The 25,988-nt window shown below is 42.3% G+C and overlaps 2 protein-coding genes across 4 annotated transcripts in view; one reads left to right on the top strand and one right to left on the bottom strand.

Annotated features, from left to right (window-relative positions):
• The window catches only part of dlgap1b (discs, large homolog-associated protein 1b), a 181,322-nt gene that overhangs the window by 74,204 nt on the left and 81,130 nt on the right, over positions 1-25,988 (top strand). For all 3 annotated transcript variants that reach the window (XM_079490055.1, XM_079490056.1, XM_079490057.1), the window contains one exon: positions 3,546-3,637. The gene's annotated coding sequence lies outside the window, so the exon portion shown is untranslated. The remainder of the gene's footprint in view (positions 1-3,545; positions 3,638-25,988) is intronic.
• On the bottom strand, positions 19,302-19,862 carry LOC306912849 (small COPII coat GTPase SAR1B-like; the record flags this gene model as incomplete). Its single annotated transcript, XM_079489304.1, has 1 exon — positions 19,302-19,862. One exon carries the CDS (start codon positions 19,860-19,862, stop codon positions 19,302-19,304), a length of 561 nt encoding a protein of 186 aa, XP_079345430.1.

Here is a 25,988-nt window from a genome sequence, read left to right as displayed (position 1 = left end):
TTTATTCTATTCTAACTTTACCTGAACATAACATTAAGAAAAGTTAAACTTCCTGGGCAACGCATATTACATAGTACCATGTTGACAGCGACAGCAGTTATGCAGAATGTAACTTGGATGGCAGAAGCTCCCCATCGCTTGGTGCGGGCAGTTGTTCATTGATTGATTGATTGAAATATTTATTAACAGTTTGCAGAATTACAGTACATTTCAAGCACAAACTCAATACAAAGACTGTTAACTGTGAGTGGACGACCCAATTACGCATTACACTTGTTTACAAGAGGGTCCACCATGTTCAATTCATCAAAACATTTAGAGACGTACAAATAGACACTTCTATATAGTCAAAGAACAGAACAGGAATTCATCATAAAGGAGGTAAAAAGAGAAAAGAAACATATACAGTGAGGGGAAAAGGGGGGGGGGGAGCGGGGGGGGGGATTCAGATTTCAGATTCAGCTGAGGCTCAAGCCTGCTTCTGACGGCATGCCTACCGTGTCAATATGTTGTACTTGTGCCGCCTTCAGAGTGTTCACGGGACCGGGAAAGCATCCGTGTCATTTTAGATATTTGGGGGTATTCAAAAATAGATTGGCTATTTTTTTTGGCTAGTTTTGAATTATTATATATATTTTATTTATTGAATGTGTTTGTTTGTTTTACAATTTATACAATTCTTTAAAAAATATATTTAGGATAAAATATTTTGAAATATATATTTATTTTATTATTATTTTGTACACGTTTTTGTAACCCATTTTTCACACCTGTGTCAATTATCTAATGTGATCCTGGGCTCTCCACACCCTCCGCCAACCTGGGGAGAGCAATGCACCAAAAACACATCAAAAGTGCTCAAAAGTGTCTCCATGTGAGACACGGTCATACAGTGAAGAATACAGTAAGGGCTTAGAGTGCGACTCAGTGCGCCCTGTTTTCGTGGTCAGAGCAATACAGCAGTCCCAGTAGCAAACCAATTAAATGCAGCAGAGCCACAGCTCTAAAGTAATGTGATTTGATAGGTAATTACGAGTTATATAAGGCTGTTCATGAAAGCTTGATGTCTTCATGACCATGTGAGGGACACAATACTTTTAACAATATGGAAATGGGATTTCTAGAGGTCGTGACACCCTGATCATTGTTCCACTTATTCTTAGATGTAAATTATCTTTCGTCATACGACTGAATTGCTCGTCCGAACAATTCTCATGCTTTTTCTCTCATTCAGAGTTGAAAAAGCATTGCCTTGCAACTCTGGCGAGGCAATAACGGGCTTCATTCTTCGTCGAAGCAGCTCAAGGATGTATCACACAGATTAGATACAGATATCTAATCTATCATAAATAGGCCTAAAATGAAATCCCTCCTCTTCTCTTTTTATTCCGTGCACACAGACCTCTGATCTCGATCTGCTCCATGCCATATCACGTACAAGCACTCCAATAAACCTTAAGGCAAACACACCGGTCGATGAAATGTTTTCCTTTTAGATATACCTGCTGCTACAGCGCTGGAGTTTTGACATATTCATTATTTCTCTCTCCAAGGAGAGTGGGCGTTGTTCGCATCCTAAAGCATTTCACCAGCAATTGCATAAACAAGCACTGAAAACTGTGCAGACAAGACAGGCCTGATCGCATGAAAGTAAAGGGTTTGATACACTTGGTTGCTCACGGTGTCGTCATACACCAGAAAACAGAACGTCATGTAGATCGGCTATTATCTGTTGGCAACACAGCTAAGTATAGGATCTGTCTGAATGGTACAGTATGCTGAGGCAACCCACTGTGCGTTTGTTTTGTAGTAAACTCTCAACCTGTACGGTAAAGTTCATCATGCACTCGAGTGCATGGGTTGTTGTTGGGCATGGGAGGGACTCAATGGATATTTGCGCTCATAATGGCTAATTTAGCATTAAAAAAAAGTATGTCGAATATCTTAGTTACAATGGAATTGAGTTGACGTGGGGTTTTTTTAAGGGTAAATGATACGTGGCTTGCGGAGTTAGTTCAGTCAGATATACTCGAGGGGTTTCATGCCATGCTCAAGGGCGCATACATACTGTATACTTAATGGCTGCATTACTATGTAGGTGTATTCAGTGTGTGCAAGGCCCACATGTCATTCGCTGATGTGGCAGTTAGCTGACCAATTGGTCGGGCTACTTAGGCTCACTAGACTGCATGCTCTTCCTGCCTTCCTTCTGCTTATGGTTCCTGGTTGTCGTTATGTGATGTTTGTGTTTCCACCACCACCCCAGCACCACCGGTGGGCTCTGTTATTTATGTTCCCCATGGGGGGTTTTATTGTATATCTATCTCCCTGCTCTTAATGCTTAATGATGGTGTTTGATTGCGCAGAGCAGGGAGAAAAATGTAGCAGAGCCGAACGCAATAATAAATATTGGTTAAATCTATTCGTGAGTTAATTGAGTGAACTTGCATAATCGCAGTATAACACGAGGCTCGTGGTCCCACAGTCCCGCACGTAAAATGAAGACATGGCTCACTGGCTCAGTGGCTTATAGTCTCGACTCTCAACATAAATTGTCTTTCATTTGTAATCTGTGCATGTTGTGTGTGCTACATAGATATTTTAGGGGAAATATAATATTAATATATTATACATTGCATCGCGTTTCTCTGCCCCACAAACCCCCTCCTCCCCCACACACTAGGATACGCCCTCGAGGCGTCCCAGCTGTAAACACTAGTGCACACATCCCTTCAAAACACCCAGAGGGAGAGTCTGTCTGCAGGAAAACACCCCAGCATCAAATATAGGGGAAGATATAGGGAAAAAGGCCAAAAATATAAATAGATATATATTTTTTTAAATTTTGCCTTAATTTATTATTTTAATTGTTTTAACGGAGTACTTCCAATTTTCAATACTTACTTCTACTTCACTATACATTTCAGATCCAAATATTGTAATACTATAGTTACTTTGTAGTTTTGATTATGCCTATTATTATTATTATTATTATTATTATTATTATTATTATTATTATTATTATTATTACAAAACATACATTTGAAAATAGTCGATCTACAAGCTTACAACACGTCGTGATGCGATGCATAGCGAGCGACAAGACAAGATCTGCTATCTTTAATTCTATACGTTTTTTAAAACAAATGGGACATTCTGTGCGCACTTACTTTTGGCACTATACGTATATTTTGATGCCAAAACTTTTGTAATTTTAGTTTTTATATAAGTAAATTTAGAATTCCAGACTTTTACTTGTGTATTTCTACTTTGTAGTATTAATACTTTTACTTAAATAAAAAATCACACCCGTGTGAAGTGATCACTTGTGGCGTCCTCACTTTTCTGTCCTCACTTTTTATCCTCAATACGTACATTGCTCAGCCAATCAAATCATTGCTATGGGGTGCTCAGCCAATCAAATCATCGCTATGGGGTACACGCAAACACACAAAGCTGGACATAGGAGGGGCTAGCGCCCCTCAAAAATGTGAGTACTTCTGCCACCACCGCTCTCAACCATGTTTTCTTACTTATTCTTTCAGGGAGGGGGAGGGACCTGTGCATGCATGGAGGACAAGGATCCAAAAGTTAAACACAAGAGAGAGAAGATGCCGAACAGAGGACAATAAAGGCGGTGAGTAATCTTTTGTGTTATAATAGGCTGTTGTTTTCTATTACTTATGCCGGGAAAATTATACTGCCCCTTACCGTATGGATTTCAGGGTATCCCCACCTGGCATTATCTTGCATGGTTTGTGCTGCAGATGCACAGCTCAGCAGTGCAGGAGGCCGTCATTGAGATACTGGTGCGTAGAAGGAATGATTGACGTGAGCTCGCTCTAGAAGTCATTCTGTTGGCCCCAATCAGCCTTTTGCCATAAAGCCAGCTCGGTCAAGGTCTGCACCCCTTTGCTGCTATCGATATTCAGACATAATATATTTCTTTTGCAATTCAACTTTGACCTTTTAAACTAAGAGGCGAGTGTGTGTCAGCTGTAACCTTGTAGTATAACCCTCAGCAAAAACGCACGAGTCAGTCATACGATGGATCGACAGCGTCAGAGAGACAAAGTGAAATGTGCGTAAGGGACAAGGTGAGGGGTATGAGGAGAGAAGATGGAAGCATTAGTGACGGAGGGATGCTGAGATGAGAAGCATAGCAGAATAAACTGAGAATAAATTCCTTACCAATACATGTATTTGCCAATGTGTTTTGTAAAGGTGTCACACATCTCACAAATATTAAAATTCAGTTTCCCTGGGGGAATCTGTGACAGCTGCTGGAAGTTGGCAAAATTGACAAAATTTCATTCTGCTTTAAGTAGCATGTGAGTGGTCAAATAGGGGTTTTTCATGATTCTGAATCCATGTTTTGCCCAAGGAGTGTTTTTCGTGCAAAACAAATGTGACCAGATTTGACTGAGAGCCTGCCATCTCCAGCTTTTCACCAGAGGAGAAAAACCTTTTTTTATTTTTTTTTCTCCCAAAATGAGTTAATAGCACAGGCAGACTCTTCACATAGCATGTCTGAAATAAGTGTCAGAGCTGAAATCGACATGTAAATATGAAATAAATACTTAAACATGTAGCTAGGTGTAATGTTAGAGACCACAGAAGTGAACCTTTCAAGTCTGTTTTCTCCAAGACATTACTCTATAAGCCATATCTCTAAAACTGGTGGGTCAAACTGAACAACCAATGTGTCAATTTGAAGCTATGATTCCCTGCTTTCTTATGACATGAAAAAACAAAAATGGATTGCAATGGATTCAGAATCATGAAAAACCCAAGACTGGGCATTTTTCTGATAATATTTCCTGACTACAGTGCGATGAGAGTTGGGAGATTTGGAGGGGTATAGTTACACAGTGAAAAGCCCTTACGAGTAAAGTTTTACACTTACTCTTACTGTGTAAGATGACATGTTTTCTCCATATGGTTCTGTGTGTCTCCTCCATATGGTGGTGTGTGTGTGTGTGTGTGTGTGTGTGTGTGTGTGTGTGCGTACATGTCGTGCGTGCGTGTGCGTGCATACTTTTGGACAGAGCAGATGGTGGTGGAGATTAATAGTGTAAAAGGTAGGGGGAATTGTTTGATAATAATAAATAAGTGCTTATGTTTACATTTAGCAAAAGTAGTTTACATTTAGAAAAAGTTGAAGCAATATTCCAACACAGATGTTCTAACTTTCTCCTGTTCCAGTCCCCCACATCAGCAATAGCCTCATAGTGGTGTTATGTCAGGTCCATTTGGTTCAATTTGCACACTTTCAGAGTTACAGAACTTTAAGTGTTCATTTGAAACCCCCTCCCCAAGGAAGCCTAAGCCCACTTTTAGAACCACTGAATTATAGAAACATTTAACTAGTCCTCATGTTGGGTGTTATAATTCACCCTTTGTCAAGTCCCGCCCGTGGTTGTGCCCCTCTTCGCACCCATTGGTTGCCGTTTCATGGTTGGACAAAAATCCTCTCTCTCCATCCACTACCATTGAAATAACGTGTTTTTCAGTTGCTTCGTATTGATATTCTGATATTTTAAACTTGGTGTCAGAAAAAAGGAACATCACAGGTGCAGCATGGTGACTCTGCATATCATGTTTGTTTTCAGTTTTTCCCAAAAATGATGTTTTAGCAAATTCAACATAAACAAGGTGGAACCAGGGCGGAACAAGGCAGAAGAGCCTGCTGGTTAGTCAGTCAGGGACCAATCAGAAGGCTGACAAAGGGTGAATTAAAGGTGAATTCCGGACTAGCCATTTTCTTACCTTAATCTGATGTTGTTATATCCAAGAAGGAGTGATAGAGGGGGTAGCACGCATAGACATAAAAAGGTAGACGCCTCTTCCGGCTCTGGGGCACGTGTCTCTGTTGAAGGCAACATTTTCCTGAGATTCCTTGCGTAGCGATTGGCCAGTAGTCACTTGAGTGGCAGTGAGAGACATGGAAGAGTCGCATGTCACGCATGAGTGACGTCACTTGAGTGAGCACTTCCGCTTGACTTCCTGCCTTCAATGTAGACATGTCGCTCCAATAAACCAATGAGCCAATGAGGGATCTATTTTTTTATATATGGTGGTAGAGCCCAACTTTTTTCCCGAGCGATCAAATTAATTGTATCGAATTTATCAGTCAAATTTTTGCATACTGCGTAAACCAGAGAGTTTCTGGGAGGTGGTGTGTAAATGGTCGGAGGGAGAACAGAACAGACACGACATGAGTGACAGGAACTCAGGCATGGTCTCCTTACTGTATGTATGTATTGGCAAACTAAAACTTGAGACCCAGGGCACCTGAAATGCAGGACAGCTTCATACCTGAAGACAGTACACAGGCCAAATATGCACCTTGGTACCTGTTCTTTCTGAAAGGAAAGCAACATTTCAGCAATTTGTGAACATCACAGAGTTTGTTCTGTTCGGTGTATGTTTGTGGAGATGTGACACGATTACAGTGTAATTACAAACGATCGGGGGTGGTGTCCGCTGATGCCCTCAAATACAACTAGTAAGGGGAGCTTTGAGGAGCGCATATCTCCACCAGGCTGGGAATTGCCTGTGTAAGTTAAGTTGTGGGTTGTAATAATAATAATAATGATAAACTTTATAACTTTATATAGCACCTTTCATACAAGACAAAATATATACAAATTAGCAAATAAAAATACAAAAAGAAGAAATGGTAAGGAAAATTGTAACAGAACATTGAAAGTGAACACAAGATCAATTTAAACAAATGCCAAGTTGAAAAAATAAGTTTTCAACTCGCTCTTAAAAACAGCAAGGGAGGTCGCCCTTTTAAGGTGCAGTGGTAGTGTGTTCCTCAACTTGGGGCCATAGACCCAGAAGGCGGCCTCACCGGTGTTCTTATGTTGAGCTTTGGGTAATTTTAGTAGAAGAGCGGATGAAGACCTGAGTGTTCTAGTTGGAACATAACAATTTATGGAATCCATAATATAAAAAGGTGCCAAGTTATTAAGTGCTTTATAAACAAATAAAAGTGCTTTGAAAACTATTCTAAACGATACTGGTAACCAATATAGTGTTGACAGGACTGGACTAATGTGATCTCTTCTTCTGGTATTTGTTAAAATTCTAGCTGCCGCTAGTCCTGTGAAAAGGGAGTTGCAATAATCTAGTCGGCTTGTGATAAAAGCATGTACAAGTACTTCTGCATCTCTCTGATTTTAAAAAGGTCTTACTTTAGTCATGTTTCTTAAATGAAAAAAAAGCTGTTCTTGTGACCTTACTAAAATGAAAATGAAAATTTTAAAGTCACACCCAGGTCTGTGACCTCTGTTTTGACATGTCTAGCCAGGGATCCAAGCATTAGCTGTTCCCTAAACATGGGCAAGCTTTTCCCTAAACATGTTTTACTGCTAATGATGTTGCCTACGCTTCTTTTATTGTATTTTATTTTATTCTTTTTTGCCATGATTTTAATTTTTGTAGCACTTTGAGATTCGTAAGAATGTAAAGCGCTTTATAAATAAAATGCATTATTATTATTATTATTATGTTCTCAGACTGGGGACCAGTGAGAAGGATCTCAGTTTTTCCTTAATTAAGTTTTAAAAAGTTATTACACATCCAAAGATGGATGTCATTGAGACAGGAAGTGAGATCACTCAGGGCATTGGGGTCGTCTGGTGAAACAGATAATTGGGTGTCATCTGCATAGCAGTGATAATTAACATTATGGCGTCTAATGATGTGACCAAGTGGCAGCACATATAAGGAGAAGAGGATGCTTCCTTGCGAGAAAGCTGCAGGCATAATAACATTTCTACGGTGCAACTTTCACATTTGAGGGGCCCATGGCCAAATGTGAAAGTACTTTTGGAGGTGTGCTCAACATGTGATTCCAACAAGGGGTTGATTAAATGTTGCGTTCATGATATGTCATTTCTGTGAGAAATAGGCCACTCCAATTAATTCTGGAAGTCAATTACAGGCAAACAACATGGAATATCAAAAAGCTGTTTGACGCCCTTTATCACATGACTTGTAAGATCATTTGTACCAGACTATAAGCTCGACTAGCGGCATGCGTCTGTGTCGCAGTGCGATCCGAGTAAGACACTCACACACACTTTATCTTTGCCCACTGACCGTGTGCTTTCCGTGCTGGCCAGGTTGTGTTGTTGTTGTTCCGTGTTGTTTCTCCGTGAATGTCGTGTGTCCGCTGTCCGTGTAAATTCTCCGGTCATCGCATCACGGAAAGCATGGGCGTAGGCGGCACTTATTGGCCTGACTTGCCCAACTGAACTGCGCAGGAAGTGTGCACTCACAACTTTTTCTCACAACATTTCTTTGTTTGTTTTTGGCTTTTTGCCTTTATTGATAGTTATTTGTGAAGACAGACGGGAAAGAGGGAGGGAGAGAAGGGGAGAGACATGCAGCAAAGGTCGTCATGAACGGGACTCGAACACGCAACGCGCTGTCACGCTAGAGCCTATATGTGGCATGCGCCCGGACCACTTGACCAGCGGGCGCCCCCACTCACAACTTGTTACAGTCTCAAATAGATTTGGTGAAAAAAAACTCATGTTTTTGTGATTTTTGTAGCACACACGCACACAACACAAGGGAGTTAAGGCAGCCAGATGGAACGGACTGGACGGCCAACTGAACATTACACACATCACTGACCATCCAGTAGACACCTGTGACAACTGCTCCTGGTAACAAACACCCTCCAATGTCTGATGCACTTCAACCCCGATGTTCCTAAACATTTCCTAAATAGCATATCTATTTATTTTATTTATTTATTTATTTATTTATTTATTTGACAGGGACAATGCTCATTAATCAACATTTCAGTTTTCGCTTCCATGTAAATGTGCCAGAGTTAGCCATAAGCTAATTTAATCTGTAGTCCCTGAGCAGGCTCTTAAAATGGTAGTAAAACTAAACATACAATGACACATACAGTACAATACAATGCATTACAATACAATATAGATAAAAGAAAGACAGAGTGTATAGTGTGCCAGCACACAGCACCATGCGTTGATGCCATGTGTGCATATGTGCCAGCACCCAACACTATGTCCATATAAAAACACAATACAACAGATAAAAGAAAGACAGAGTGTGTAGTGTGCCATATCTACAAGCTCACATCGTGTGAGTCACATCATCTGGAGACTATTCTTCCTGCACATTCCAGTATGCAATGGCGCTTTACATTTACATACAGTTTTCTTCAGTGCATTGGCTCTGGGCAGAGGTTATTAAAGCAACAGCTTTAATAGGGCCTGTCTAGCCTTATGACCATGTCTCTCATTTTACTGGTAATGGCTATACTAAGGAAAGATGTTATTTAAAGTGTGAGGACGGGTGTCCTGATGCGGTACCACTTCCCCCGCTTGCTTCCCAGCGTGGCTCAGGTTGAAGTAGATGATGTAACTTCTAATGCAGTCTGGCATTTCCATTAAAAGACAGCTCTGCTTTATGGCAGCTGTATACATCATATATGAGTGCTACTGAGTGTACAAAGCGAACTACTGTATACGATGTACAATGTGTACAAGGCAGTTCATTTTGCATTAGATTTTTTTAGTAGAGTGCACTTGGCATTTAGTGATTGCATAATAACGATCAATCATAAAAGGTATGTCAACTATAGACACAATTCAGTGTTAAGATTTTATCGTTTTTTTGTTATTGTATTAATGATGTCTTCTAACAACAAACTAATTTGGCACAATAAAATGTTATAATCAGTGAATATGACCTTCTTGCATAGTTTCCAGTAGAGCAACGGTTAACTGACCTACCGAGCAATTTATGTTGGTGAACTTCTAAGTTCATAGAAATGTATTTAGTTAGGTTCAATCTCTCCAATTTGACAAAGTAAAATGCTTGCAGTGATAGAATGTGTGTGTGTGTGTGTGTGTGTGTGTGTGTGTGTGTGTGTGTGTGTGTGTGTGTGTGTGTGTGTGTGTGCGTGTGCGTGTGCGTGCGGTAGCTTAGCCTCGTTAATGTCTATACATTTGTTATGAGAGGCCTCATAACTCCCGCATTGCAAGAATGCCCAAGTCGAGAGCTAAAGGCATTAGCTAAATTCTGTTCAGTGTCTGTCGCCAATTGGAGCTTGGAGGAGACGATGCTTCCTGTATCCGTGATCTGTATCCGGAAACACCTATTGTTGAATTTCCCGATTTTGAGCATCTGCTATCAATCAAGGCAATCCGATGAAAAACACAATAATTATGATTATAGAAAGGAACCCATTTTCTTTAATCATAATTATTGTGTTTTTCATCCACACTAATTACTGTATCTCATTTGCAAGTTTTTGAGGGGCGCTAGCCCCTCCTATGCCCTGCTTTGTGTGTGGGTGTGAATTTTAGCGATGATTTGATTGGCTGAGCATGGAATTGAGATGATTTGATTGGCTGAGCAAAGTACGTATTGAGGATAAAAAGTGAGGGCAGAAAATTGAAGACGGCAAGTGTGATTGGCCGTAATTACAGAAAAGTGAGCATGCCAATTGTGTTTTTACTAACCACCGTTTTGGTGGTGACCTATTCACTGAAAACTGGACTATGAATAGGCCTTAAGTTTACTCTACATCTACACCAAACCTAATCACCGGAAAATAGCTGATGTACAATAGCCTGGGAACAAGACAAATCTGCCACAGCTAAAAAAACCAGCACTGAGCAGATTGGTCTGGCGCTCCTCGTTGTGAGTTTTGAGTGACCAATCAGAGCCCACTATTCAAAGCGGGACATTTTGGAAATTAATAAACCGAAGTTCCAGACCAATATCTATGCTATTAGTCTGTAGTCTTAAACAAACTCACAACGCATTGCATTCAATGCATTGGGAGCTTGTCAGCTACTTCACAGAGTGTTCAATGCATTGGGAGCTTGTCAGCTACTTCACAGAGTGTTCAATGCATTGGGAGCTTGTCAGCTATACTTCAATTTACAATTTAGGCATTTAGCAGACGCTCTTAATCCAGAGCGACTTACAATAGGCAAGAACAAAAAGCATGGGAATACATCACATATGTAAAAATGCATTTATCGCGAAACATGCGTAAGCTAAGAACGTGACTAGAACATATCTATATAATGACACTATACATATAAACTATAACTAGAACATATCTATATAATGACACTATACATATAAACTACACATATATGCTATACTATGCTGTACATATATACTATGAAGTGCTATGACTACATACAATGCACTTATTGTGCTGTCTACATGACATGCTATAAGTCTGTTTCAAATGCTATATAAGTCTAAGAAGTGCTGTCTAAGGGGGGTAGGGTAAGTGCTATGGGCCATGATGGAGTCTGAAAAGGTGGGTTTTCAGACTACGGCGGAAGATCGGGAGTGATGCTGCAGTTCTGATTGCAACGGGAAGTGCATTCCACAGTTTTGGGGCCAGAAGGGAGAAGAGTTTGGGACGTGTGGAGCGTTGTCCCGGCGTTTTTAGTGAGGGTACTTCCAGCTTCCCTGCGTTGGCTGATCTGAGTGCGCGGGAGGGTTTGTAGGGTTCAATCATGCTGGCAAGATATGGGGGAGCCATACCTTTGGTTGCTTTAAATGCCAACATCAGAGTTTTGTATTCTGTGCGGGCAGCGACCGGGAGCCAGTGCAGGGAGCGGAGCAGGGGGGAGACATGTGAGAATTTTGGCTGGTTGAAGACCAAGCGAGCTGCGGCATTTTGGATCAGTTGGAGAGGCTTCAGTGCACATGCCGGTAGGCCAGTAAGGAGAGAGTTACAATAGTCAAGTTTTGACAGGACTGTTGTCTGGATTAGGAGCTGGGATGATTCCTGGGTGAGGAACGGTCTAATTCGTCGTATGTTATAGAGTGTGAACCTACAGGATCGAGTGACAGCTGTGATGTGAGTTTTGAACGAGAGCTGACTGTCCAGGACAACACCAAGGTTCCTGGCTGTTGGGACAGACGTTACCAGGGCGTTGTCTACGGAGATAGTTAGCTCCCGCATCGGGCAGGACTTAGCTGGGAAGAAGAGAAGCTCAGTCTTGTCTGGGTTCAGCTTGAGGTGGTTGGAGGACATCCACTGTGAGATGTCAGCCAGGCAAGCAGTGATGCGCTCTTCCACCTGGGTGGCAGAGGGGGGGAAGGATAGAAACAGTTGTGTGTCATCGGCATAACAGTGATAGGATATATTGTGAGCAGAGATGATAGTGCCAAGGGATTTAGTGTACAGTGAGAAAAGGAGGGTACCAAGTACAGATCCCTGTGGGACCCCAGTTTGGAGGGTTCGGGGGGATGATAACAGACCTTTCCAGGAGACCTGGTAGGTCCGGTCGGTGAGGTAAGAGGAGAACCACTTTAGTGCCGTCCCGCCGATGCCTAGATCCGCTAGGGTGTCTAGGAGCAGCTGGTGGTTCACTGTGTCAAATGCTGCTGATAGGTCTAGGAGAATCAGGACTGCAGAGTGGGAAGCAGCCTGGGCAGCATGTAGTGCTTCTGTGACTGCCAGCAGGGCAGTTTCTGTGGAGTGGGCCTTTTTGAATCCGGACTTCACAGAGTGTTCAATGCATTGGGAGCTTGTCAGCTATACTTCACAGAGTGTTCAATGAGCTTGTCAGCTATACTTCACAGAGTGTTTGTCTATTTTTACCAAATGTTTGCCTTTAGTATTAAGGCATGCCCTAAAATTCACTTTGTCGTCCTTCCAAAGCTTAAGCCTTTTGCAACCAGAGCTTATTTTAAAGCTGCTATAAGCAATAGTATGTCAAAATTGTAATGACCTTTTTTTAATTCAGACAGCCAGCAATGAGTAAAATGCTCCCAAAACAATTAGTCTCTGTGACACATCTAGGGGCCACAATCTGCATTCAAAGATGTTCCTAGAGGCTTTGTCATTGGTCGAAAAAAAACCTGGTCGAAATGACCAATCAGGAAGTAGACAGGCAAATCGACCAATGGTAAAGCTTCTAGGAAAATCTTTGAATGCAGATTGTGGCCTCTAGATGTGTCACAGAGACTAATTTTTTTTACCCATTGCTGGCTGTCTGAATACCAAAAAAACAAAATAAGGACATACATTTTGACAGCTTTAAAGGAGAATTCCATACTAGAAGGCTTTCTTACCTTTATTTATTTTTGATGAATTGAACATGGTGGACCCTGTTGGAAACAAGTGTAATGCTTAATTGGGTCGTCCACTCACAGTTAACAGCCTTTGTATTGAGTTTGTGCTCGAAATGTACTGTAATTCTGCAAACTGTTAAATATTTCAATCAATCAATCAATTTACGTCCCCACCAAAGAGGTCCAGGTGTTATTTGGAAAGCGATGGAAATAAGTGAATTAGCCCCATAGCCCCATTCAATTCAATGCAATTCAAAGGGCTTTATTGGCATGAGAAAACATACGTTTACATTGCCAAAGCAGAAAGCACAATACAGCAATACATTCAATTCAATGCAATTCAATGCAATTCTTTCAGAGGTCCAGGTGTTATTTTGTGCAAAAGCGCATTATTAGCTATTTCCCCTACCATAAGCCCTCAATGAATTGCATTGAATTGCATTGAATTGAATGGGGCTATGGGGTGTTGTGCTAATTTGCTTATTTCCATCACTCAAAAATCTTTTTATTTAATAGTATATAATGTAAATAGTATCCCAAGCGGCACACTTTACTACTTATTTTGATGGAAATAAGCGATGGATTAGCACTAAAACCCAACCCCCATTGAGGGTTTATGGTAGGGGAAATAGCCAATAATGCGCTTTTGCACAAAATAACACCTGGACCTCTTTGGTGGGGACGTAACAACTACAAAATGGTAAGAAAGCCTTCTAGTATGGAATTCTCCTTTTAAAAAAAAAAATATTTTAGTTATGATGCCATGTTCATGACCAAAAACCTGTCATGAACATGGTCTCACTTCCTTCCTGGACTACACTGTCACACCTCCATGCAGCCTCCCCCCTCTCCACAAGGAAGTGTGCACTCACAACTTTCTTTTTGTTTGTTTTTGGCTTTTTGCCTTAGTTATTTGTGAAGACAGACAGGAAAGAGGGAGGGAGAGAAGGGGAGAGACATGCAGCAAAGGTCGTCATGAACGGGACTCGAACACGTAACGCGCTGTCATGCTAGAGCCTATATGTGGCATGCGCCCGGACCACTTGGCCAGCAGGCGCCCCCACTCACAACTTGTTACCGTCTCAAATAGATTTGGTGAAAAAAATGCATGTGCGCTCGCACACACACACACACACACACGTGCACACGCGCACACAACACACAAGGGAGTTAAGGCAGCCAGGTGGACTACACTGTCACACCTCAATGCAGCCCCCCCACCCCCCCCTCCACAAGGAGGGAAAGTGCACTAAAGCATTATGGGCATTGTAGGAATTCAGCAATCCAGTCAAACACACAGACTTCATTATTTTTCTGGCCATAGGGTGCAAATTTCAATTTGTGCTACTGTTATCTACTACAAATACTATTAACATCGAGTGACCTGCAGTTTCTTCCAGCGGTGAAATGTCCCTTTAAAGTTGTAGATTGTTTAAATTGAATTAGCATTTTGCACTGTGCTAAAGGTTATTGTTGACTCAGCATCGGTAACGCCAGACCCTGTCATATCTGTGTAGCTCAGCAAATATATTTAAATTGAAAACTAATTCAAGTTGCTCATTGAAAAGTGCATTTCACACTCAATTTGTCTTTCCATGGAGCATGACGCCCTCCACATTTCAAATCTGATCAAAATAGGGTAAATAATTCTGAATGATTTGTGTGTTGTTTTTTATCTTTGAGTAGGCCTACAACAAAAGTTTGAATAGTCAAAGAATAAATAGGTTAAAGTGGTTCAACACATTTTTATTGGTTGAAAAAGTTAAAGTGAAATAGTACTTAAAAGTACTCAAAATGTACTTAAGTACATTGGTAAAATACAAAAGTAATGGCATAAAAAAGCAGAATGTGCCGTTTCACAAGGTATCGTATGTATAATATTTATTATAATCTTTATCTTTAAATGTGTCAGGTAAGTGGGATTTGGGCCAAATTAGTCACTAATTTGTTGCTCAGCCTCTCACATAAACCATTAGGACATAATTAGTTTCTTTGCAACAATACGGCAATGACAGATATTATTAGATTCTTACTGAATAGACTGGAGCAGGGCTATTTAATTACATTTAATTCAATTTAATTGGACTAGATTTTAAAAGCAGGAAATGTAGCATGCACGCACACACACACACACACACACACAATTCAGTTCACAACAACACACATTGTGGAACATAAAAAGTGCGTTTAAAATCACATCACATGATTAGTCATACCTTGTTTGGACATTAACTGCAGATTTTAAAAAGGAAAAATGTTGTGTCTTTCTCGGATAATACACAAAGCCAAGTAGGCTACAGACCGGTATATAGGGCTGTAGTGGTTAATGTATGTTTTCTAATTGTAATCTAAATCTACACGTACCTAGTATCTTTAAGTTTTCAAATATCTTTTGTGGAGTAAAAAATCACACCCGTGTGAACTGAGTGGTGTAAGGTCTTATATAGCCTGATCAGCTGTGGTCTGACGTAATGAAATCACACCCGGGTGAACTGGGTGACCGTAGCAACCGTGCTCATTTTTTGAGCACAGACAGACAGACAGACAGACACGTAAACTAACAAAGCCAGTTGTAGGAGTGGTTTACACCACTCAAAAAGTCAATGTGGTACCTCAGGATGGCCATATTGGACGCACTCATTACAAAGAAGAATTACAAGAATATTGGGCTTCATTTACCAATATCGACTTAAAATTCTGTCAAAAACTTGTCATGAATCTGACTAGTCATGTGGCAGAATTGTTCATAACTGTATTCATAGAAGATGAATCCCATATTCTCATCATAACTTGAAAGGTTGTGCCACTTGATCCCGATTAGCATACAGTTCAACAGTATAGACACTCCACAAATACCAATTAGAATCCTAATTAGTAGACGACGACGCCCCTCCAATCCCAAATGGACATGACTGCAGGGTCGTGTGCAAAGCTGCACATAGAAATCACGCGCAGAAATAAAGTTGAGAGAATTCTGTCAATAGTTCTGTGGAGAACTGTGGTGAACTACACTGCCTGTTTCACTCTATCTATTGAGTGGAATCAGGAAATTAATCAACATCAACATATCACCAGACATCACATAAGTGTAAATACAAATAGTAATGGATATGTAGTGGGATGTTATTACTCAAAGTGTTGGGGGTATACACCACACTGACAAGTGAAAGTAGAGGCCCTTTTGGGGCACCCCCATTGTAACCCAATACTATTAGACTCAACGTATAGCTTTTGACAGTTCTATCCAATATGTTTTTCAATTCCAACTAGAAATGCACGGCTGTAGTAGCCCATGGATGGCCTACTTGTGCGCAAGCAGAGCGCGCCATGAGGTGCACTCACCACTGCTCGTACGACTGTTGCTCCTAAAGCTCTCTGCTGTCCTAAAGCTCTCTGCTGTCCTAAAGCTCTCTGCTGTCCTAAAGCTCTCTGCTGTCCTAAAGCTCTCTGCTGTCCTAAAGCTCTCTGCTGCTGTCTATAGGTTTGAAATACAGCAGTGGTCAGCAGTGATCCCTCGTTGACCAGTGGAGTACACCGACATACACACATACCCAGCCGATTCATGACCTTATACCAATTCTGAAACGTACTTTAGTTACGTCATCGAGAACAGTGGTTTCTCATTGGCTGGTTGAATGTATACCGACATACATAACCCAGCCCGATCGCTGTTCTTGGTCCCTGATTGGCCGAGCGACGCCAACCAACATATACTTGGTCCCTGATTGACCGAGCGACGCCACCGACATACGCAGCCGATTACAGTACTTGCGCGCTCTGCTTGCGCAAGTAAGTAACAACCTGGAAGTACTCTTGAGCATTTCAAGTTGATATTCTTTCGATAAGTATGAGTTGAGTACGAGAGTATCTTTTCCCAACTGCTGACAGACTACTTCCGCATTTCTCGCGGCTTGTTGACATCTCTTCGATGTACAGTATCTAATCTATTTGTCTGTGTGCTTGTCTTAGTCTGTTCCTCCTTGTCTCCCTCAGACTCTCACATTTTATATATGCTCTCTCTCTCTCTCTCTCTCTCTCTCTCTCTCTCTCTCTCTCCTCTCTCTCTCTCTCTCTCTCTCTCTCTCTCTCTCTCTCTCTCTCGTACCTGCCCACCTGCCTCTCTCCACTCCACTCCACTTCCATTATAATGTCACGGTGTGTTATGCATTATGGATGCTACTGCGCCACCTGCATACTGAAGTGGCATGCCGGGTTGACCACTGCCACACTGGCTCCAACAGCCAGAACAAGACCACTGAATTATCTTTGCTTGGTGAAAAACTGTGGCTCAGTTAAATTCACCCGCTTCGAATGTTATCAACTGATAATCAATCACCACTATGTCCTTATATCAAGACCATTCAATGCAGCCAGTATGGACATTTCCACATACTGCCTACCACAAGTAGGCGATTAGGAAATGAGGAAGTGAAATTACTGCCACCGAAGTGAAAACATTGTGAAACTGACTTACAGTACATGGAGGTTAAGGGAATTACGTGGCCGGTTTAGATTGAGGTTAGGTTAGGGTTAGATGTGGCCGCGACCAACAATGGTCGCGGCCGGACAATGGCGGACAACAAGGTCAGTATGTTGATAATGGCTGATGACGGAGATTAAATCATCTGATAATATCTGAAACCGCTCCTTCACCTCACTCATCCTCACTCCTCATCATCACCTTCCTTCTCATCCCATCCTGACCCTTGTGTTGCGTTCACACGGGCAGATAGTCTACCATTCATTGTCAATGGAAGCCAGCGACGTGACGTTGCAAAGACGCAATGATGAACGTAGCTGCTCCAAATCGATTCACAACTCGTCTTTGCATCGTTTCATCTGTCCGTGTGAACGCACCATTACTCTCATTCTCATCCTTGTCCTTAGATCCACGTCCTTAATCTCTGTCCTCATCTTTGTCCTCCTAATCCTGCCTCATCCACACCCTCCACCTCATCCTAATCATCATCCTAATCATCATCCTCGCCCTCCACCTCATCCTCATCTTAATTCTCATCCTCGTCCTCAGCCAGGATCCAGACCCCAGAGCTTTTTGACGTACGTCACTAACGTCAGCTAAGCCTGGGGCCGTGCTGACAGGAGACATAAGTCCATTCTGGTGACATAAGCCACGCCATGGGTCCATGATGTGGTTGGGAATTTTTGCCGACAGCGATTTATTATGCGAGGTCAGCTGGGGAGCTCGGCCGCTAACTGTCAATGCGTGGCACTCGCCTTGGTCTGACACCTGCTCTCTGTGCAGGCAGCATGTTCAGCTTAGGCGCAAATCTCTACGGTGCTCAAGGAGAGCTGGAAGGCTGCCTCCTAGCCCGTATGTGGGGGTAGGAGTGGTGTGTGTGTGTGTGTGTGTGTGTGTGTGTGTGTGTGTGTGTGTGTGTGTGTGTGTGTGTGTGTGTGTGTGTGTGTGTGTGTGTGTGTGTGTGTGCGTGTGCGTGCGTGCAAGCGTGGCATGCTTTGCAGACATGCATTTCCAAGTGGAGTTTGAATAGAAGGGTTGTGTGCGTGCACACACAATGTGTACAGCATTCATTGCCGGTGTGTATCCATATTCCTGCATACTTGTCATATGCGTGTTGCACCTGCGCTCAAAGGCACTCATGCAAGACACACACACACAGTGTGTGGAAGTGGCCACTGCCACTCACTATCATTGCTGCTGCAGCTAACCACGCATATATTTACAGTTTAGTGCAGGGGTCAATGTTTCTCAGGCCAAGGACCCCTTAGATGTCCACTGATGAGATCAGTGTTTTGGGTTTGTTTAGTCCCCTGTGGCAGCCATGCCCAGAACCCCCAGAACGCCCTCACTTCCAACGCACCTGGTTGAGACATATCTTGTGGTCTGGTCCGACCACTATACTGGTTGACAAGTGGTACTGCGTGAAGGTGAAAATGTTATTTCTCCAGAGCAAACAGGCTGTTGGCTCAGCTAGAGAAAAAAAAATCAGTACTTGCGCAGGTAACCCAGGTTTGAACCCTGGGTAGGATGTTTTAATGATTTATTACCATCGGTATGGAGAGACGGGGTAGAGACAGACCGGACAAGACTGGACTTATTGTGGAAATATAATAATATAATTGTGCGTGAATGTTTTTTCACATTTTATGAATTCATCTCAGATCCACCCGTCCCTCCATATTAGGACAAGACTGACATCAACGTATACCACAATACCCTATTCGCCATCGATATGTTTGGTGAGCCAGTTGAACCCTTCCCCATAGCCCTGTCTCTTCCACACACTACACATAAAAACCTCCAGTGGCCCCTGATGGGCTCTACTTTGGTTGCCATACAGGCCAAACATTTCTCTGAGATTATGCTCACTGATGGCTTCCGGGCGATCTATCTTGTTCCCCAGGATGAGCACTGGGACAGTGGTTTCAATTGTTAGCAGGGCGTCAAGTTCAACTTTAGCCTCCCCTAGCCGCGCATGGTCAGCGCAATCCACCAGGTAGACGATGCCGTCGATGGCATGGAGGTAGTCTTTCCAGATTCTTCGCGCTTGTGTATGACCGCCAAGATCAAAGGTCTTAAAATGTCTTCCGGCAATAGTCAGCTCCTCTGACGTTGGATAGCCCGTGGGCTCGTGTTGACCATGGCTGTTATCTTTGAGCATTCGCAATAGCGTTGTTTTCCCAGCATTGTCGAGTCCAAGAAACACCAGGTTGAGAGTTCTGTTCAATCCCAATACTTGCAAGACACTCTTATAGATCCAGTGAAACATGAAATACATGTCTCCGGCCATAAGGACAGGTTATGTCAGCAGCAGATTTGTCACTCTTTGGTCCAAGGTTTGAGTCTCGGTTTATGGGTACAACATCTTCTTCTCTGCGTTTTTTTGGCGGATCGCAACCAACATAAAGGTGCGGTCTTTATTCCGTGAGCCTTTATAAAGGATATTAGTTGTGTAGATGTCACCATGCAGTGACATCACTAATCGTGCTCAAATTATGTTGTCACTCACTGGCTTTGATCACATTGCCATGGTAACCAAGATCAGCTTACGCCTACGGTAACATTTACTTCAGCATAATTTAGAAAGTGTGTGTAATCACTTACTAAATGTCACGGGAGTGCCGGTGCAGGCAGGTGCATATTGATGTTGAAATCTTCTTTGGTTTTGCTTGAAGCGAGCCCACACAGTTAACTTTCAGGAACTACACATTTCATGTTTTGTTAACTCCCTCCGCGCCATTGGCGAGCCTAATTTTGATACTAACACTTAACGCCATTGCCGAAGCCCTTCGGCGCTTTTATAGTGCGTTCGATTGCTCGAGGCAAAATGCTACTGACGTTAGCCGGTTAGCTAGCTGTGTTGTTAGCACAGCACAGGATCGCCCATCTTAGATCGTCGTCGCCATAATAATGCATTCTATCCGTTTCTTTCAATCGCCTGTATCTCCTATTCCTTGTCCCAGATGGCATTTTGGTCAAAACAGCGTTTCTTTGACGGCACAGAGCCGGCGATGAATAGCCCCCAAGTGCACTGGCATGGACCCAAATTGTAAAAAACAGTTGAACGGGACCTGTTAAACTTCCTAGAATAAGCTCCCTACCGGAAGTATGGAACTGTGGCTTTTCAAAATAAGAGCTCAAATTTAAAAAATGCTGGCGTGAATTAGATCCTAATTTTTCAATAAATGCTAGCGCTAAATGGGTTAAGTTGTTCCTCCCAGGCAGATCTGAAGCATCTGTTGATGTGACCCTTATAATGCAACAGGCTGACATTGATGAGGACATATGATCCAGGTCCCTCTCTCATCCCTTTAACTGGAGCACCTGCCCTCAGCCAGCTGGCAACCTCTGACTAGTGACCTGCAAAGTGAAGCAGATATAGCCCAGCACTATTCTTTGAACGGACACTGAATGCCTGAACAGAACACATACTGAAGTTGTCTTTTATCGCACCATTAAATACAATACTATTAGCATACGTTTTGGTTGAAGGAAGGGTGACAGTAAATGGAAGAGGTTGGAATAAATTGCTTTATTTTGTTTCTCAACTGATTCTGACAGGACAATCTACCCTAATCTGCTCACTGCAAATACCCTAAATTTGCATTATTCCAAGATGCCACCATTGACAACCTATTATAAGGCAATATTTTCAAAATGTCATTATGCTTTAAGTAGTTAGTTTCGCATGAAAAACACTCCTTGGACTAAATTTGGCCATAGCCACTTACCCAAATGCCCCCAAAATGTGCTGACCTCATCACATTTGTGATGACGGCTATGGCCATTTTTTAGCCCAAGGAGTGTTTTTTGTACAAAAATAATGCTTGGAATGGATTCAGAATCATGAAAACCCCCTAGTTTGACATGTCACATGCTACTTAAAGCATAATGAATGGCAGGTCCACATAAGAAGGTAGTCCATAAAAGACAAAAAGGTAACAATCCACATTGTGGATCTACAAAGGAAAAGTAGTCAACTTATAGGCCGCTAGGCTAGGGAACAATACACAGGAAGGAACATCCAACATTCTGTGTAGGTAAAACTTAGAGTATATATTAATAGAGACGGCACCCGGAGGAAACCCTGAGGCAAAATGGACATAGTGGCCGAATTTGTCATTGCAGCTCGAGCCAGCACTGGTCCGTTGACTATCATTGCGCACGTTCATGTTATTGGGCCCAGACAGGTGAACGAATGTTTCATACGTGAACGCGTGCAAACGGCGCAATGATAGTCAACGGCCAGCGCGTTCATGTCAATCCCAGAATGCACTCTGTTCCTACCCTGAAGGAGGAGTGAAATCGCCTCATGCGCTTTTGAGCAACTTAATGCAAGTGGATGGGAGGAGAAATCCGGTGCTGTCTCTATTAATATATACTCTAAGAGGTAAAACAGTTTGTCAAATGAAAGTGGTCCTGTGTGACATGCAGGCCCGCCTGTTGACAGACAGGTGCAGTGTTCAAAAGTCTGATGGTAGCCGGATGGAAGCTGTTCAGAAATTGGGGGCCGGGCGTCCTCATAGAGTTTAAGCCGGTTGCAGAGCAAGCCGGCTCCACTGTGGACGACTGGGGAGGCCGCAGGGTCCTAGTGACACTCAGAGGACGGGGGACTTGACCCCTGTGACCCCCCGTCTCCTACGTCCCTGCTCCGGAGATAATGATAACATGTATCGATTTGTGCCGATTGTGATTTAAAGACATAATCTGTAGTGTGATGCTGGACTACAAAATGAGGTCGGACTTAAGAATCGAATAGGGGGTGCCACAAAATGTTGCACTTCATGTCGAACAGCTTCATGTCGAACAGCATCCTCGTGTCCTGAGGGATGCAACCCATAGCTTACACAGCCCTGGCTAGGCAACCCAGCCTGGTGGAGATATTATGCTCTCCATGATGGAGCATAACCCCTTTCTAGTGTTGTACGTGTGTAGAGAGCTACAGGGGCCGACTAGGGATGGAATGAGCTTATTACAGTGCACATCCAGCTTGCTTGCACCTCACCCAGGATTACCCCATTTGGACCTGAGTTAAAAACATTCACTTTGAAAGAATATATATTCAAAGATTTGCGCCACATTTTTACGATTTTTCAAAAATAGCAGATCTACAAGCTCGTAGCACGCCACTCGGTGGCGCGCTATGAGCTTGTAGATCTGCTATTTTTCAATAGCTAAATTATAACATAATGTTTAAAACACCAAAAGGGGTTCCCGCCCAAAATGGGTTAAGTCACCCAGATTCTTTTGCAACTCTAGAGAAGAGTTTGTGATCGTTTATTATTCTGCAAGAGAAAAGGAGGAATTGCAAATCTCCAATAATTTTGTTTGCCTGTGTTTCTCAGCCAAAAGGGTAATAAGGGTTTTGGGATATTTGTGTGTCCTGCTTTTTCTGTATGTAATAAGGGTGAGAGAATAAGAGTAATCTTAATGCATATTTATCAAAATAAATCTGTGATGTTTTGTCTCCTTTGTTTCGTTGCAGTAGGCTATCCTTGCTTGAAGCTCATTATGGACAACTGATCTGAATTTCATTGAATAATACATACCGATATTTTTTCAACAGTATATTCCCCCATTCACTTCATACTTACAGTATACTCCATTACATCTCAGAGGAAAATATTGTACATTTTATTCCACTATTATACCGAGTTCACAATTATTTTGTACTTTTACTTTGGTTCTCTAAGTACATTTTGATGCCAATACTTGGAACTGAAGTTCCAAGTACTTGCAAGTTTAATTTGTATATTATGGTATTGCTACGTAGTACTTTTGTACTTTTTACGTATGACGTCAGGGTATAACTGGTATAACTAGCTCTCAATGATGACGTAATAAAGATGTGGATTAAAGGACCCAATGCCAGGGTGTAATTGGTTTTCGATGGTGACGTAATGACGATATGTTTTAGTGTCGGGAGGATTAAAGGTAATGCCCCTATGTATACATAGTATGTAATCTGACACCACTGCCATATCAAGCACACGTAGTAGTCATTACGTCATACGCTGGGACGGCGCATACGCATCAAACAGCGACATGGACAAAAACTATTACTTGCGCGCTCTGCTTGCGCAAGTAATAATAATAATAATAGAAATAATGTGAGTATACTTCTTCCACCACTGCAGCTGCACAGGAACCTAGGATGGAAACAGCAGGAAATCAATTTGTTTCCATGGTGACGCTGCACTCCCTCCTCCTCTGGGCCGTTATTTATGGACTGCTTTATTGTACTTTATTAAAGAAGCTAGGGGGGGGGGGGGGGGGCTCTTACACAGTAAAAATAAGTATTGTGGATGGTACGGCAAGACTCATGCCTGAGTTAAGGTAATAATAGTAGCTTGAATTAACCCAAGGACGCTTTACAGCAAAAGTAATGGACTACAATACCTACACACAAACAACCAAACAACAATAACAAACAACTACATTATATGCCATAATTCTGAGAGATTAGGTTTATGGTATACAGTATTTAGTTGCATGTGGATTGTGGACGTTACACACCAAAAAGAGGCGATCCACAAGCTCACAACGCATGTCATTGCGGCGTGTTTGTAGATCTGCTACTTTTGCTGTGCAACACCGACGCGCAACTAAGTATAAATCAGGCTAAATTGTGGCTCTTTACTTTCATACAATATATCTTTTAAACTTAAAAAACATGTTTTCTGGGGCTTTTCTGCCTTTATAAGATAGTTTAGTGGAGAGTGACTGGAAACATGGACACACAGCGAAGGTTGTTGGGCTGGTGAATCAAACATATGCGACTCGCTGCCAGGCTGCACCAGAGCCAACCACTCGGTGTCGGCACCCCAATCTTATATTACAATTGAGACAGGCGGAAGCGCACAAAATGTGCGCCAGTTCAGGTCGCCAAGTGCAGAAACAGGAAGTGGACTACTGTGTTTCCTTCTTCCGATTGGAAGACGCAGTGCAAGGTTTTTTCTTTTCTTTTTTTTTGCACGTGACGCTAGATGTACAGTAAGTGTACCGAAGGCGCGTGAACCTCTAGTCTTTTACACTTAACACAATCTGACCCTGTGAACCAAACGGAAGAAAAAAATCCTTTGAATCTGCTTCTGGGTGCACCGCTCGCTTCCGCGTGTAGAGACTGGACGTCGGCCCGTTCACTCTCCTTCAGCCTCCTTTCCCGGTGGTGCATCTTTGTTTTCATTCATACTAACAACAAACTCTACACATTGTTACGGGAGTTGCCGACACATTCACTCCACGGGGCGCAGAATCTGTCTTGAAAGATGACCTCTGACAATGTATTTTCTATTTTCATGCAGCATGCAGTTTCGCCCTTGGTCACTTGGGCTTCTTCACCAAGCCCACATTATGCTTCTTCTCTGTTGGGAACGTTGTAAGCGCAGGGCTGCGAGGGCGGCGGCTGACAGCTCTGCCAGAGACAAACAGCTAGCAAGCTTTCTCTCCAGACTTAATGCCGCTGCTAATTTATTTACCTTGATCAAACAGCCCCCTGTCAAAGGAATTTGTCTCCGAGAAGTGTTTGGTGGTTCCCCATGCTATAACTCAACCCCAGTCACTGCATTTGTCTGCGAGAGCTCTGACAGTCAGCCTAATTAGTTTGCTGGTGACAAAAGAGCTGTCACCGGGAAACTGGGAACACCAATCCATTCCATATAGAGTCATGTGTTTTCATAATATATCCAATACAGCAAGGAACAGAGCCTATACTCAGTGTACTACAGTATATTGTATTGCAAGGACATTGGTGATCTGTTGGAGATGATGAATGTAGTAGAGCTGAGTTTTAATAAGAGTTGGTGTGTCCGGTGCCATTTAGCAATGTTTTGATAACATGCTCAACAGTTTGTACATCATATACCTCCATCGAAGCCTTCTATTGCCTGCCCAGCATGTAAATGACGTGCCAGGCACATTTTGTATAAGCTTTCATTTGTGATATTGGAAAGATACACACCGCCCCTCCTCTTATTGTCCTACAGTACATGTACATTTTAATAGGAAAACACCTCCTTCGCGTCAAAGTGTCTTCTATAGATTGAATAGCCCCAGGCTGAAAAATGATGGAATACTGTAAGCTTCTCTTGTCTCTTCCTATCAAATTTCTCATATGTTCTAGTTTGTTCTGCGCAATATTGCTTTTGAAGACTATGGAGATACAAACTTCAAGCACGCATATTCTACAAAGGAGGTTTGTCTATATTTGTTATACCCCTATAAGGAAAGAGTCAAATGCCCGAGAGAGAGATCTGTCTTTTAACACGTTAACAGTGGCATTCAACCAACAGAGATAAAACTGATAGCCATAAATAAAAAAACATCCATATAACACCAAAGAAAATAATCGCTCAAAGACTTTTTTTGGCCCCATCCTGGCCTTAAAATGTTATGCAACACAAGC

This window comes from Electrona antarctica, assembly GCF_951216825.1.
Source record: "Electrona antarctica genome assembly, chromosome: 20".
Taxonomy (NCBI): Eukaryota; Metazoa; Chordata; class Actinopteri; order Myctophiformes; family Myctophidae; genus Electrona; species Electrona antarctica.
The sequence above is the reverse complement of the archived record's forward strand: the minus strand, read 5'-3'. Positions and strand labels throughout refer to the sequence as shown.